Source organism: Asparagus officinalis, chromosome 7, assembly GCF_001876935.1.
Source record: "Asparagus officinalis chromosome 7, Aspof.V1, whole genome shotgun sequence".
NCBI lineage: Eukaryota > Viridiplantae > Streptophyta > Magnoliopsida > Asparagales > Asparagaceae > Asparagus > Asparagus officinalis.
In genome coordinates, this window is record NC_033800.1 from 20760924 (window position 1) to 20778585 (window position 17662).

A 17662-nucleotide genomic window follows, 5' to 3' on the forward strand; every position below is an offset into this window, starting at 1 on the left:
CCCCCCCCCCCCCCCCCCCCCCCCAACACACACACACACATGAAGATAAGAACTCAACACACAGAGAATGACCACAACCATGTATTTGAAACATCATTGTAGCTGTAAAATAAACCGCATACCTCAAATCCTGTTATGTCACAGAATTTCTTTGATGGATACATAGATGGTGGTGACTCAATATTCAAATCTGAAAAATGAGATAAAGGTAAAGTTAGTTGCTGGAAGAACAACATTTATACACTAGCGTGAGATTACCACACTCAAATTAAGGAAAAATAAATCTATCCTGCACTTTGCAGAGATATTCAGACTATTTTTTGAAAGAGGAAAAAACAGAACTATAATTTCTGAGCAAATTCATTTGGGAAAACTGTAAATCAAGGTTTTAAATATCAAATGGCCAAAATTCATATCGAAGTGCAGATATTGAGGACATATCAAGATATGTGGTAAATATCGGAATGCCATAACGGATGTTTGGCTATATAGTATAATGCACTAAAATGTAATGTCAACATACTTAATGAAATCTAAGCATTCAAAATGTAAATAATATATGTTTAGAATCACAAATCAACCTTGTAAAACAAACAAAAGTACAAATCAACGTTGCAACATTTGGTGTGAATCTTTTCAGGCAAAATACCATTTGATATAATGGGAAAATCATGATATCTCACCCAAAAATTATCAAATGCAGTATATTATTTTCGACAAGCCATATAAAAAGATATATCGGTCCACGTAGTGACTGATGTATTGGCGATATCAGGGATATATCGTTCAAAATAGCCAAAAACGGTAAATGATATTTAGAGCTTGCGGCAAGCCCTGTAAAAGGATATATCGGGGATATATCGGGCCATGTCGAGGATATTTAAAACAATGTTGTATATAAAAGATATGCTTATGTTATTGCACTAGGTTATGCTGTTGCTTTTGTATTATGTCACACGATAGCCATAACCTTGTGCACTTATAATGGTTTATCTCTCTCGCCATGCCATTTTTCAAAGCTTAAGCATGCTTCTATGTAGAGGCCTGTTGAGGTCAAGGTTCCCAATATCGAATATTGGGGAAACATTAGGGCAAAATTCATATCAAATTGCGGATATCGGGCAAATATTTGGGATATGTAGTAAAGATTGGAGTGTCACATCCGATGATGTGTGTATATAATATGATACCCTAAAATGTAAACTAGACATACTTAATGAAATCTAAGCATACAAAAATATAAGTAATATATATTCAAGATCACTAGCTAATTGCAACGACTTGCTTAGGGAAAAGAGCTGACTAGAATTTTGCTTAAAATATTCATAAGCAAGAATTTTTGCTAAAAAGCATTAAAGAAATTTTGCAAAACTATATTGATTTGCAACAAGCTATATGAAAAGATATATCAGCTGATATGTCGGTCATATCGGGGATATTGCCCAAATATTGCCAAAAACCGAAAAAGGATATTGAGGGCGTATCATTTTGCGGCGGACCTTTAAAAGGATATATCAGTCAATATATGGGGCTATATCGGAGATATTTAAAATAATATTTGACGTACAGAAAGAAATTGAGAATCTGATGAATCCAAAGTAAAAACTCATCAACTTATACTTGGCTTCACATTTTCTTAAAAGAACATATATGGCAACTTTTTCTTGTAATAAGTACTCACATCTATTGTTTACCTTCATATGAACTTCAAATTTCAAATTCTAACAATTTAAAATTCTTCCCTTGATTCTTTCTTCTCCCTTGAAAATTTATTTTCTTTCAAAAATTCTCTATCTCCATGTGCCATTATTTTCTTTGTATGTTTCATATTTCACACAAATTGTTCACGCACTAATAAATCAAAATATGTTAAGCATCCAACTCAGATGTAGCATAATTACTTGGCAACTTGGGTAAGAAGCAATAATATGCTTACGTTGGCCATACACCCATGTTGGAGACTAATTCACAGCAAGCTCACACAGATGTTTTGATGAAAAACAACCTTATTGAATTGGTGAAAGGTTCTGGCTTATAAAACCAATACATGTAACAGAAACGGATAAAAACAGCCCACGATCTAACAAACTCTTATATCGTGGTTGATTAGCTAAGGAAACAGTCAAAAACAAACAAACTACACCGAGCTTCTTAGAAGTAGGAGTTATTTGCTGACTTGAACCAAAAGAATCCTAACAAACTGCTGACTCTATCAACGAACCATTTGAAGTCTTCAAACATCTCTAACAATTCCTCCCCTAAACTGATATTGCCAAAGGCAATCAGTTTATATCAGTCAAGGGCTTCACTCCCAGCATCCTTCGAAGTTTCTCAAAACTCTCTAACTTCAACGGTTTAGTCATAATATCTCCAAGCTGCTCACTTGTACAACAGTACCTCAACTCAACCACACCGTCTCTAGTGAGATCAGGTAAAAAATAAAACCTCGCATCTATATGTTTGCTTCTACCATGTAAAATTGGGTTTTTTGACAGCTTAATAGTGGATGAGTTATCACAAAACACAGTAATACACTTACTTTGAGAAGGACAGAGTTGACTGAGCACTTTCTTCATCCAGATGCTTTGACACGCACATGCTGCAGCTGCAACATACTCTACCTCTGTGGTGGAAAGTGTTATCACAGCTTGCTTCTTCGAGGACCAAGCAACCGCCCTTCCACTTAACTTGAACACATATTCGGAAGTACTCTTCCTGTCATCATGATCACCGGCGTAGTCGCTGTCTGTGAATGCAACCAATTCATCTTCACCTCCTCTTTCATAAAACACGCCAAGCTTTACAGTTCCCTTTAGATACCTCAACACCCTTTTTGCAGCAAGGAGGGGCATTTCAGATGGATTAGCTATATATCTGCAAATGAGACAGACACTATACATCAAATCTGGTCTGGTAGCCGTCAAATAAATGAGGCTACCAACCAATTGCTTATACCAAGTTGCATCAATCTTCTCTCCTTCACCTTCTCTAGTTAGCTTCGTACCAGGAACTATCGGATTCCTCACTGAGTTGCAATCTTTCATGCCAAACCTATCGAGAACTTCTCGAGCATATTTTCACTGACAAACATGGATACCCTTCGAATTCTACTTAACCTCAACACCTAAGAAATATCTCATATTCCCTAAGTCTGTCATCTCAAACTCAGACTTCATCGAATGTTTAAACTCCTCAATCAAACAAGCATCATTACTAGTAAAGATTAAGTCGTCTACGTAAAGACGTACAATTAAAATTTTCTCTCCTTCTTCTGCATTGATGAATAAGGTGTGCTCATGACTGCATCTTTCAAAACCATGCTTGAGAAAATAACCTTCGATCTTACTGTACTAGGCCCTTGGTGCCTGCTTTAACCCGTACAGCGCCTTCTTGAGTTTATAGACTTTATGCTCTTCTCCTTCCTTCTCATAACCTTGCGGTTGTTCCAAGTACACTGCATCACTCAGCTCTCCATGCAAAAATGCACTTTTTACATCAAGTTGAAACATTGTCTACCCATTTCTTACTGCCAACGCTAACACCATCCTTATCGTATCCCATCGAGCCACAGGAGCAAAGACTTCATTATAATCAACTCCTTGTTTTTGAGTGTACCCCTTCGCCACTAACCGAGCCTTGCATTTATCTATCTCCCATTCTCATTCAGCTTCATTTTATACACCCATTTTGCTCCCATTGTTTTTGCTCCCTCAGGCAGATTAACCAGCTCCCAAGTATCATTCCTTGTAATCGCCTCAATTTCCATATCCATAGCCAATCTCCACTTCTTATTCCTAGTTGCTTCCTCGTAGCTAGTTGGATCCTCTTGTGAAATGAACATCACCAAATTCTGCTCGTTATCATCTTCAGAGAGCCTCTCTCCACTCTCAAAGTCTTGCATCCATACGGGCTGCCTTCTATTTCTTGTTTCGAGTAAGTCGGATACATTTTGTTCAGGTGGACTCGGTGTGCGTGCTCCAGAACCCTCATTAGAATTAGGTTCTTCATTATGCTGGTCTTCTTCAATTTCACTTTCACCTTCATCTGCATCACTTTCATCCCATTCCAGAACATCGGCCTTAGCCTCATCTTCACACCTCCCCTAATTCCAGCTCTCATTTTCATTAAACTGCACATCTCGGCTAACCACCACTCTCTTTGTCACCGGGTCCTAGAGCTTGTAAGCCTTTGACTTTTCACTTACACCGAGCAGTACACATCTATGACTTTTGTCGTCCAACTTAACTCTCTTTGCATCTAGAATATGAACATACCCTATGCAACCGAAGACCCGAAAATGCTCCACGCTAGGTTTTACTCCACTCCATCTTTCTTCTGGTGTTTTATCTTTCACCGCTACGGTTGGGCTTCGATTAAGCACATGAACAACCCATCTCACCGCTTCTGGCCAAAATGGCTTAGGCATCTCCTTTTCAGAGAGCAAACATCGAACCATATTCATTATGGTACGATTTTTGCGCTCTACAACCCCATTTTGTTGGGGTGTGTAGGCTACAGTAAGTTGGCACTTGATTCCATGGACTTTGCAAAACTCATTAAACTCTTTGGATGTAAATTCCCCACCTCGATCTGTCCTCAAACAACATATGGATAACTCTAACTCCTTCTCAACAAGATTCTTAAAGTACTTGAAAAACATAAATGCCTCACTTTTCAACAAGCAAATAGACCTAAGTCTTTCTACTGCAATCATCAATGAATGTCAATAGGTACCTTTTGTTGTTGCTTGACTCCAGTGTTATAGGGCCGCATATATCAGTATGGATTAATTGAAGTAGCTGTGAACTCCTCCACTGACTCTTTCTTGGCATAGCTTCTCGATGTTGTTTCCCCTTCATGCAACTCGTACACATTTTAGTTAAAGCATTAAATTGTGGCAGCGTGGCAGCCCCTCTACTAGCTTTTTGTACTGTAAGATTCTCAGGTTCTTGTGATTCAGGTGTCTATATCTTCGATGTCACAGCTCGAATATGTCTTCAAAAGCAACATTCAGACACGGTGAAGATTGTGGTTTCAAGGTTGCAAGTAGAACGAACATTCTGTTGGAAGTCATGTGTATGCATAATGAGCCCCCTCCTAGAATGATAGATCCGGCATTCTCCATCTCGAATCAAGATGGCTAACCCCTTCTCTTGCAGTTGACCAATACTCAAAAGGTTATTTTTTAACTCAGGCATATAGTACACATCTGAAATTACCTGAGTTACACCTCTTATATCGAGCCTGAATCCTGATGTTGCCTCTTCCCATTACCGACATTCTGAAATCATTTCCTAGCTTCACTGAGTGCCTGAATTGTTCATCAAGATCCACAAACCATTCTTTATTCCCCGTCATGTGCTTCGAACACCCTGAGTCGAGAAACCAAACCACCTCCCTTCTTTGAATTGTTGAGCTCAACATAGGACATCAGAAGGAGCTCCTCATCTTCATTGAGTCCAGCATAATTTGCCTTTTTCTCCCAGTCAGGACATTCATATTGATAATGGCCCAACTTGTGACACTTAAAACATTTAACTACTGCTTTGTTGAAAGGTTGTTTCGCTCTATCTCTACTCGGCCTCCTCTAAAAGCAGCTCTTCCCCTGCCTCTCCCTACTCTATCTTCATGAGAGATCTTTAGCACCTGTTCTTCTTCATCATGACTCTTCATTCTCTGCTCATGGACGAGGAGGCTACTCTGCAACTCGTCAATTATCATTGTCTCCAGGTTATATGATTCTTCTATAGAGCATACCACGTAGTCAAACCTCGAGACCATGGACCTCAAGATCTTCTCAGTAATCACATTCTCACGCATACTCTCACCACAAGCTTTCATGTTCTTAGCTATAGCCAATGTACGTGCAAAGAATGAATTGATTGTTTCACCTTCCCTCATGCTGAGGACTTCGAAGTCTCTGCGTAAGGCCTGCAGCTGTGCTCTCTTCACTCTTGTTGAACCTTGGAACTTTTGCTTCAGTCCTAAATTTGCTTGGTTGTATCATCGTGGAGAATGGTCTCCATGATTTCTCTATCAATGGTCTGATAAAGATAATTCTTTATCTTCATATCCTTCAGCTTCTGCTCCTCAATCAGCTTGGCTTGTGTCTCTGTAGGCACTGCTCCTTCTAGCACAGTCGAGATTCCATTCTCTACAAGACTCCAATACTCTTTGGAGCGAAGGAAATACTCCATCAGCTTCGCCTAGTGCTCATAAAAGCCATCAAACTTAGGGATGGCAGGTTGCACATACTTGCCATTATTGCTTTCTGTCATTCTTTCGACACACTCACTTCTTCTCTCAGTGTTTGACTCACACTCTGTCTCTCTTCACCCAACCAGGCCCCAATGATGGGGCTCTGATACCACTTGTTGGAGACTAATTCACAGCAAGCTCACACAGATGTTTTGATGAAAAACAACCTTATTGAATTGATGAAAGGTTCTGGCTTATAAAGCCAATATATGTAACAGAAACGCATAAAAACAGCCCACGATCTAACAAACTCCTATATTGTGGTTGATTAGCTAAGGAAACAGTCAAAAACAAACAAACTACACCGAGCTCCTTAGAAGTAGGAGTTGTTTGCTGACTTGAACCAAAAGAATCCTAACAAACTGCATACTCTATCAACGAACCATTTGAAATCTTCAAACATCTCTAACAACCCAACCATCCATGCCCCTTTATTTCCATCTAACCTACATGTCATCAGGAACTTATACCATGTTTCCTACTTGTAGAAAACTAAGTTAAGATCCAATCATGCAAGTCCTAACCATCATTCAATTTCAAATCTTATACCCAATATCTCTATCCAGAGGCTACAAATTCCACAAGATGACTATATTTGAGAGGTTGTTTACCACTTCAAGTCGCCCAAATATCATTGCTCCATCCATTTTTTTAAAGAGTGGTTTGGGCGCCCACCTAGGCGAACGCTTAAACCTAAGCAGTACCTAGACGGCCCACCTAAGTCTTGAGAGCACCTAGGGAGCACAAGCTGCTTACGAGAACCGCACTGGGTTCGAAAGGGGTATATTGCTTGTTCAAGCATAGTTACAGATGAAATGAACGAGCGTTAAAATGGATCAGGTCAAAACTTTACGTCCAAGTTCATCTCAGGTAAAACAGTGAAGATATTGATCTGAATCTTCGAAAACACTCGTTCCACTCTTGACATTAAAAACGCCTAGGCGTCTGGGCGCTAGACACTAGGTCTGGCGTCTAGAAGGGCCTAGCGCTTTCTAAAAAATTGGCTCCATCAGGGACGAGGGCAGTATGTTTATACAGGTGAAGTGATGAAATGTTAAAATTAACTCATATATATATAAGACAACAGAATAACCTTTCTACGAGCCCAACTGTATCGGAGCCCCACCACATACAAGGAGGTTGGTCTATACCATTCATGGCGGCGTAAGGGGGTAGTTTAGGGATTTCCCTTCCCCGTTTGGTTGTCTCAGAACTCCTCGCCGGCGTGCGGGGAGCCTAGATATGAATTCCCTTTCCTACCCTAGTAATTTTGTTCTTGCTTAAATTCACCGAATGGAAAATTGGTTCGTTTTTCCCCCCTGAGGGGAAAAAAGGAAAACCGACTTAACATAACACTAAAACCAAAACCCTAACAAAAGGAGAAATCGAAATCTAAACCAATCTTAAGAAAACACGTGATGATCCTAACCAAAGAGGAAAAGATCGCGTTACGAACTTGTTATGAATCAAAAATGCCAAATCTAAAAACCCTAGATTGAGGGGGGGAGAGATGAGGGGGACTACTCACAGTTGGGTTCGTTTGGAGGGTAAGATTGGAAATTGTTCTCGGATTGGAGGAGTTGTTTGAGGTGCTTCCAGTGTCTCGCCCTCGACTGGCCCTTTGGGTATTTGTCGGCCATCTGGATCTTCTTGAACCCCAGAACAGGTGGAAGGACCATCTCCGATCTCACAACCTCCGGCTCCATCGATGGAGCTGAGTTACTGCTCCTTTCCCCGCGCCGATATATACGAAGGCGAGGATGAATCCGTACGTGGACATTGAAGAGAGAAGGGGAGAAAGAGGGGGGGGATGATGTGGGCCTGTTTTGGTTCCTTCCCAGACCCATCAATAGGTTACCAAACCCGACCCGCGAACGGGTTGATTATATTTTCCTCTTATAAAGTAAAATTGCTTTTCTGTCTGTTATTTGGGAAAATTATGTCAATGTCCCAAAAACAAAATCTTTATGTGCTGCAGCATCTTTATTTTTTTCTCCATGTGGTTCAGCCCCGAGAAATGTCACATAATGTATTGTAGCACCTTTTTCATGTAATTATCATGCCAACTAAGCACAAAGAGAGAGAAACAAACAGAAAAACCCAAAATACCATCATTTCTTCCTCCATTTTCGTTCTCTCTAGATCTATGATGTTAGATCCAGTTTGATTAATGTTAAGTCTAATTTAATTATTTTTAAGTCTAATTTAAATTATGTTAAGTCTAATTCAACTTGTTTTAGGTCTAAAAATAAGTTGAATTAGAGTTAACATAAATCATGTTAAGTCTAATTGTATGTTAAGTCCAATTTGTATTATATTAAGTCCAGTTTGATTCATGTTAAGTCTAATTTAATTTCTTTTAAGTCTAATTTAAATCATGTTATATATTAAGTCCAGTTTGATTCATGTTAAGTCTAATTTAATTTCTTTTAAGTCTAATTTAAATCATGTTATGTCTAATTCAACTCTAATTTAATTTCTTTTAAGTCTAATTTAAATCATGTTATGTCTAATTCAACTTATTTTAAGTCTAAAATAAGTTGAATTAGACTTAACATGAATTATGTTAAATCTATTTCAACTTATTTTAAGTTTAATTTCATGTTAAGTCCAATTTTACTTCATGTTAAGGCTAATTTGATTCATATTAAATCTAATTTAATTTCTTTTAAGTCTAATTTAGTGTTAAGTCTAATTTATTTCATGTTAAGTCCAGTTTAGTTCATGTTAAGTCTAGTTTGATTCGTGTTAAATCCAATTTGGTTCGTGTTAAGTCCAGTTTGGTTTGTGTTAAGTCCAATTTAAATCATTTTAAGTCTAATTTAAATTGTTTTAATTCTAAATTAAATCTTGTTAAGTCTACTTTAAATTGGACTTAACATGAAATTAGACTTAAAATAAAATGGAATAGACTTAGCATGGATTATATGTTAAGTCCAATTTGATTCATATTAAGTCCAATACGGTTCATATTAAGTCCAATTTTAAACCATGGTAAGTCCAATTTGGTTCATGTTAAGTACAATTGCTCTTATATTAGGTCTAATTTAAATCATGTTAAGTCTAATTTAACTTGTTTTAAATCTAATTTCATGTTAAATCCAATTTAATTCATGTTAAGTCTAATTTAACTTCTTTTAAGTCTAATTTAAATAATCTTATGTCTAATTCAACTCGTTTTAAGTCTAAAAATAAGTTGAATTAGACTTAACATGAATCACGTTAAGCCTAATTCAACTTGTTTTAAGTATAATTTCATATTAAGTCCAATTTAATTCATGTTAATCCATTTTTGTTCGTGTTAAGTCTAATTCGGTACATGTTAAGTCTAATTTAATTCATTTTAAGTCTAATTTATATCATGTTATGTCTAATTCAACTTATTTCAAGTCTAAAAACAAGTTGAATTAGACTTAACATAAATCACATTAAGTCTAATTCAACTTGTTTTAACTCTGATTTCATATTAAGTCCAATTTGATTCATGTTAAGTCCATTTTGGTTCATGTTAAGTCTAATTCGGTTCGTGTTAAGTCTAATTTAATTCATTTTAAGTCTAATTTATATCATGTTATGTCTGATTTAACTTATTTTAAGTCTAAAAACAAGTTGAATTAAACTTAACATGAATAATGTTAAGTCTATTTTAACTTATTTTAAGTCTAATTTCAATCATGTTAAATTCTTTTAAAGTTTAATTTAATCATGTTAAGTCTAATTCAACTTTTTTTAAGTCTAATTTCATGTTAAGTCCATGAAATTAGACTTTTATGTTAAGTCTAATTCAACTTGCTTTTAGACTTACTAGTTTTTATGCACGTGCAGTGCACGTGGTTAAATATCAAAATATTTTTCTTTTACATTTATTTCATTACTATAAATAATATAGATTCATCTTGGGTTCAAATATATAAAATTGAATTATTAGATTTACTATTATTTTTATTTAAATGTTATTAAAAATTAATATAATAGATTTTTAAGCTAAACTGAGATGAATATACCTAACTGGGATATTATTATTGTCAATATGAACTATAGTTATAGAAATAAAGAAATCACATTTCTTATTGCATTAAAATAGAATGGCACAACATTTTTGGATATTATAAGCTTAACAAGAAAAAAATATCAAATGGCATAATAATATCTTCAAGTAGAATAGTAAAAGAAAATAAGTTAAATTAATACTTTATGTCATATTCCAAACTCTATTAATCTCAAAATAAAATATGGAGTCAAGCATGAGTAGCAATATCATTATGAACTAATGTTCTAGTAAAAAAGAGACAACATTTCTTATTACATTAAAAATAAAATTGCACAACACATTGGGACATTATAAGCTCATGTTTTATAATATTTCTTATTACATTAAAAATAAAATTGCACAACACATTGGGACATTATAAGCTCATGTTTTATAATAAACAATCTCAATAGTAAAAAAATAAAATTGCACAACACATTGGGACATTATAAGCTCATGTTTTATAATAAACAATCTCAATAGTAATCATAAAAATATTAATAGACCTAACAGAACTTTTGAATTTTTTAAACCTCTTTACTACCAAGTTATTAGAAACATCACACCCTAAGAAACAAAAGGAATTTAAGTTGAAAGTTTGTTATCACACTGAACACTTACCAGTATCTAAAGCAATAGCCAGTATAATTAACAAATAGCAAATTTCACACTTACCAGTATCTAAAGCAATAGCTAGTATAACTAACAAATAGTAAATTTCACAAAACGATAGGGAACTATTTTTCCCTGAAAACCCTAAAATTTGTCCAATTAAGAAAAATATCAAAAAAAACTCCATTTCTCTGAGGGAAAGTGTACATAAGATCCCACTTAAATCAATATTAACCTTATATATGCAAACAAAAGTAACTTGCACATGGGTGTACTCAGGATTTCTAAAAGCACGAATTTCAAAAAACAGACATGAACATGTCTAGATGGTTGTATTTTCTTAATAAATGAAAGAACATAAAATGGTTAGATAATCTCAACTTACATTATTTGATTGACTTAAAGTAATAAAAAGATAAAAACTAAATATTAATGATAACTATAGTATAATTTTATGTGATGAAAGCAATCACATAAGCATACAAAACTTCTAATAATTTTGCATGGAAATCCCTTATAAAAATTCCTATTTCTACTCAAAAATTAAGTTATGATATAAAATGATCAAAAAATATTATCCTTTATTATTTTTGTTTTATATTTTTATTGAACCGAGATTAATCTTTCTCCACCTTTATCTTTTTCCTGGGGAATTCTAGAGTAGCATCTTCATCGATCATCTACGTCGATTGTAATATCAGGCTGAAGTTGAATTTCTTATGCTATTATATTTCTTTCACCTCGTTTATCTTTTGTCTTTTCATCTAACTTCACTAGGAATTTGTACGTTTTTTCGATGTTCAACACAAATTTCTGGAAATATGGACTCTGATTATATTTATGTTGCAATGAGAACAAATGTTATATTAGTATATATGAATTTTTTTGTTTTTATAAATTATTACTTGAATAGAGTTAGGAATTACCTCTTTTTCTGTAATGATTTTTCCTACTGTGCATCCAATAAGTGTTTCTGCTGAATTAAACAGTGTTACTCTTGCATTATCTGTGCTATTTTCCACGAGAATCTTAACTACGTACTTGTAGTTTTCATTGTTGATTTCAAGAGATAGTTAATATTGTATTTTAATATGTTCATGACATAAAAAAAGATATATTACTTTACCTTGGTACTGAGTCATCAATGATTCTGCGACATTTATCATTCAGACACACGTTACTAACACTTTATCTACCTTCTTGTTGCAGCCTTTGCAAGCATAGAATCATGGCTCGAGTCTATTTAAAACAGTAATTATCCTTGCCTTAATGTGCAATAATGTATCTGTATATTGATAAAATTTAGTTAGATTTAAATGTGTTTAATAAGAATAGCTTTCTAATATTGTGCATGTATCGAATTTTGTGATGTATGCATAATATCACTAATTTAAATTTCTTTTGCATTTATAAAAAGTGTCAACGAAGATCCTTTTGTTTTTGCAGCTTCTTGTAATTGAAACATGTATATTAGATTAAAATATAATACTATTTCATTATTGGGTTATATGAAAGTATGCTTGTTCTATTTACCATTCCCTTAATTCTTTAGCTAGTTGTATTTTTGGGTTGATACATAATGTTGATACAATTTGCGACGATATGCTTGTCTCACCTGCAAAATTGAGATAATTATAGGATGAATTTTATGTTTAGATATCTTAATTAGAATTTTAGTAATAAATTATGTACCTTTAAATATAGAGATTTTATAATCTAATAATGATATTACAAGCTTATCTTTGATTTCGGCTTCAAGAATTGATCCTTTGTTTGTAGCCATATCCCCAAATAAAATTGCGCGCATAATCATTCCACTGTATATGAAAAAATAAAGGAAGTTAATCTTATTTTTTCTTATGATATTGGGAATAAGTATCATATACCTTTTATCCATTAGCGTGATTTCCCTCCTATTGTGTAAAACCCCAAAAAATTTGAATATTTTTGTGATAAATAATAATAAATATGTTATATATTTATAAATAACATATTATGATGTTTTAGTATGCTAAGAATTAATTTGAGATCAATTCAATGTATATATGTATATATATAAAAGCAAATGCACAAATCATGCTCGATGTATAAATCTGGAAATTTATGATCAGTGGAGAGATTTTATATTTTACATACTGATAAGTTATAAATATGGAAAAACTTAAAAGACCAAAGTTATAGATATCTTCAGCAGATTTTCAACAAATCTTTAATCACCTCATTCTGAGGTCGGATACGGAAGTTATGTCCAAAATACCGAAGAGTATGTTTCTAGTCAGACTGGGTTTTCCAGTTTCGGGTTTCGGGTTTTGGGCTGTAGTTTTTCGGGTTTACTATCATATATACACATATTTAAACATGAAAAAAAACCTATTTTCTTTTGTGTTCCAAACCCTAGCAGCCCCTTTTCCCTTCTCTCTCAAACCATAGTTCTTTTCTTTGGCGATTTTGAGGGATTTCGGAGGATTTTTTAGCGGGTTTTGTGCAGTGCAGCGAAGGGGATTGGTTCTCTTTCACATAGCAGAAGTTTTTTAGCATCTGATACGAGTAACATCTTGCCCAACTCTGTACCCTTTTATTTTGCACATTTTATTAAGTTTTATTCGGATTTTTCGAGCCTAAAATGTATTTTTAGTGTACAAAAGATAGATCTTTATAACTTATGAAGTGAGAATACATTATCATAAGTTTCTAATTGATTACAATAATAACATTAACAAATTTTAGATCTGAAATTTATTAATCATGAATTAAATCTCAAGTTTTTGCTTTTAAAACATTTAAACATGTGTATATAAATGTTTAGGGTTTCGACGATATATTTACATGCTAATTTTTTGTTTCATGTTGTTTCATATATGTTGATATCAGTAATATTATACTTGGAAAATAATGATATCACTTTTAGATTTGTTTCGAAGCAGACAGAAACCTGTGAAGGGTTTCTGTCTGTTTCGGTTGATCGCTGGCACAGTTTGAGCATGTTTACTTTTGGTGTGTGCTTTAATATGAACGAGAAGTTGCCTCGAATATTTGGCATTAGAAATTATTTTTTATTATATATCTTCAAATGTGAGATGGCTTACGGACATGAGTTTAGATTTGCACACCGAGACACGTGTGAAATTAGTGTATATGCATCCTTTTCATATATCTCATCGATATTCTACATATTTCATTCATTCCATGTGTTGGGCAATTATTATGTGCAGTCCATGTATTGAACATTCATCATATTCAGTCCATGTGTTGGACATTCATTATATTCAGTCTATGTGTTGGATATTCATCATTCAGTCCATGTGTTGGACAATTTATATATGCAGTCCATGTGTTGGACATCCACTACACCTAGTCTTAGTCCATGTGTTGGATTTTTATTTAAACCTTGAGTATGACACTTACACTTACATAGGCTGGACATGACACTTATGTGGGTTTTGACATGACATGGTATTTGAGTTCTGAGATGGGTTAGTCTTCTTTATATTATTGTTCCTGTATTAGATCTTGGGTTTGGTATTTAGGGATTTACAATTTAAGATACAAGGTATATACATGAGGGTTTCCTTATTTAGATTATTTCGCTCGACGTACCTATGCTCGTGTTGTAATTTTCTAAATACTAAAATCCTCTTATTGTTAGGACCAATGATTTCATGTATATATGTATTAACTGTATTTTCTATATGCAACGAGCCCTCTCCCTTAGGGTTGGTTGTGATGTTGCTCGCTAGCCCTTTGACGCTCGTTATCCCCTCCCATTTCAGGTAACGAGCCAGGTGCACGGAGAGTCGCAGGTTGATGGTGATACTTATTAGCGTTCATCTTTCATTTATAGTTTTATTTTATTTATAGAGCTCCATTGTAGACATTTTGTTTAGACATTTGAGAGTTATGTTTTAGAAGTTGTAAAGGTTATGTGCCTTATTTCCTTTTATCAGATATTCTGTATTTGAGACTTGTTGAGATCTCCAGATTAGTTATTTCAGAGATTCACTTTATATTTTTGTATGTTGGATGGTGAAATATCATTTTTATCTTTATTATTTCATCATATATCTCTTGTATTATTTCTTACTTGCTTTTGTACCTACACCTGTTGTTGACTCTATTAGAGAGATAGTAATTATGATGATAAAATATTTTATTATACGGTGTGGTGCATGGCAGGTTTGATATTCCTAATTTCACCTCGGACTGCAGCCTTGTGTGAACCCAGGGGCGTCACAGTTGTCTGGTTTGTTATGTCTTGTAATATAGTTGATCATCGGCTTCATGTTAGTTGTTATTGTAAGAATATCTGTAAGTAATTTTATAAAAAGTTTATGATTCTATAAATTAACGTCTCATTTTGTATTGGAGATTAAAGTAAGAAATTTATAAGTACTTACTAAGTTTTGTTGCATCTTTCATGGAAAATGCTTCTTCAAATGGGACAAAGTTGTTCAATATGTTCTCCAAGTGGAAACTTGTTGGTGCTTCTTTGATAGATATGTTTTTTATTAATATTAATTCAAGTGACTTGTGCATACTTAGAAAAGCTGGGTTTATTCCTTTCACTTCTCCATTTGAAATAAAAATAATTTGATTCTTTCGAGCAAATCTATAAAGTTTTCAATAGTCTCGCGGTACATAACTCCTTGTATTTTGTTACCCTACAAATATTATTAACAACAGATATCAATGTTTGGAAAATATAATTAATTAATACTAAGCTATATATTATATTTTAATTAGTTATATGTAAATAGAAAAACAATATAAAAAGGTATTCTGAAAGTTATTGGGGGTTTTTATAAAATTTATCAAATAGATATTGAGGTTTACCAAGCCGTAACGTTGTGCAAGCAATATAATATAAAAAATAAGTCAGATTATATCTAAGGTAGTACACAAATTGTAACTTTTCATTAGTATTGTCTCTTTATATCTTATACAAGACTAAACCTTAGAAGAGTCATGCTCTTTGCCTCTTAATAGGGAGCTTTGCCTTGGTTCATTTAGGAAATCAATCGGGAGTGTCATGCAAATTTGGAAGTATGATGGGGCTTAACTACAAATCTGCACGATAATTTGGTCAGTGGTCAGTAGAGATTCTCATTTGCCTTTTGCTGGTTTAGGGGGGTGCTGAAGTTTTATAGACAAATTGTTGAATCTTTTAGCGAATGAAATTGTTTTCTCTTCTTTATTAGAAAAACTTTGGGTTGTTTCTGGTAAAGTTTTGATCTATAAATGCATACTAGAGTGAGTTTGCGTGTGATACACACATGATATATATTAGACAATTTCGTGATTATTTTGTGGATAGCTCATGGTGGATAAATTTCACAAGTAAATATGAGTAAATTAAAATGTTCACATCAAATCATGTTAGTTGAGTGAAAAAAGTAATTATTTATTTTTATTAGAATTTGATTATTGATAGGATAAAAATTACATGGTAGTTCAAACTTTATAGGGGTATTACGTGGTTGTTCAAACTTTATATAGTTCAAACTTTATAGTGATTAGTGATAGGATAAAAATTAGTGATAGCATAAAAATTAGAATTTGATTAGTGATAGGATAATTCAAACTTTATAGGGGTATTACGTGGTAGTTTTGTGAAATTCAACATAAAATATGGGATACAATCCTTAAATACACAGCAAGAAACTTCTGAATTCCGAGGATTTGGGAATCAATCAGAACTCCTTCACTTGAGCTATGATATTCAAGTACATTACCCAAGTTGACTTTATCATATTTCTACTGCAGACTATATTGGATATATACTTCATAAAAATGTTATCTGGAAATGTCAAAGAAAGTGATTTTGAAAAACAATTAATAATCGGACAGATTTGAGTCTTGATTCGTTGTTAATATATTGTCCATGATAGTGTTTCATAAGAAGGACCCAGTATGATAGAATTTTACCTCTGACTTTAATATAAACTTTTGTGCCGTTTTTATTGATCAACGATCATATATAATTAAATTTCAAATTTGATATATAAGGGGGAATAATCTAATTAGGAAGTTTATAGTCTAATGGTTGCTTACTTAATGGATCGATTGACCATTCTTTCCCTTTTGGTTGTACATAGATTTTCTTATGTACGATGTTTCTCTCTTCTTTGTACTATATGATCATAGTTTTGCTCTTCTAACCAGCTTCTTTTGCCTTCTATTTTGTTATTTGTGGGATATAGATTTTTGTCATTGTGTACTGGAAATGATTATTTATGTAGTGTTGTTTTCTAATTCTCATTAGTTGATGAAATCTTCTAAATTATTAATAGATAAGGATCATATAAAGTCATTGTTGATGAATCCTTTCTGATGCAAATATCTGCTTGAATTATTATTATTATTATTATTATTTTGGTTCTTCCTTTTGAAATTTGTGCATGCTATGATATTCAAGTTTAAGGTAGGCAAACAACTTAAGGTAGAAACTCCAGCAAACAATATTTTCTTTTTTATGTTATATAGATGATTTTTTTTTCTTCTTACTGATAACTATTTGCTTTAATTTCTTAATCATCACTATATGTTAATATTATGTGAAGCACCAAATATACAAACAGAAAGAATACACTAAAGGTTTATATTTAATTATCAGATGTTTTTATTTTTATTTTCTGTAATTTCATTGGATTTTTGCATTTTAGTTGAGTCTTTACTTAAGGTGTGATGGTTCTGAATTTATTTTTTTTACTATGCTCTACTCTATTTGCAACATGTCTACATGCATCTTGCCCTTCTTCGTTATAA

General features: G+C 33.6%; 1 protein-coding gene across 1 annotated transcript in view; it reads right to left on the minus strand.

Annotated features, from left to right (window-relative positions):
- LOC109850302 (INO80 complex subunit C) overlaps positions 1 to 8068 on the minus strand; it is a 12582-nt gene extending 4514 nt beyond the window's left edge. The window contains exons 1-2 of the mRNA XM_020420283.1: positions 7787 to 8068; positions 123 to 190 (exon numbers count right to left, since the gene is read on the minus strand). Of these exons, the coding sequence (XP_020275872.1) occupies positions 123 to 190; positions 7787 to 7964 (246 nt within the window). The 5' untranslated portion in view covers positions 7965 to 8068. The remainder of the gene's footprint in view (positions 1 to 122; positions 191 to 7786) is intronic.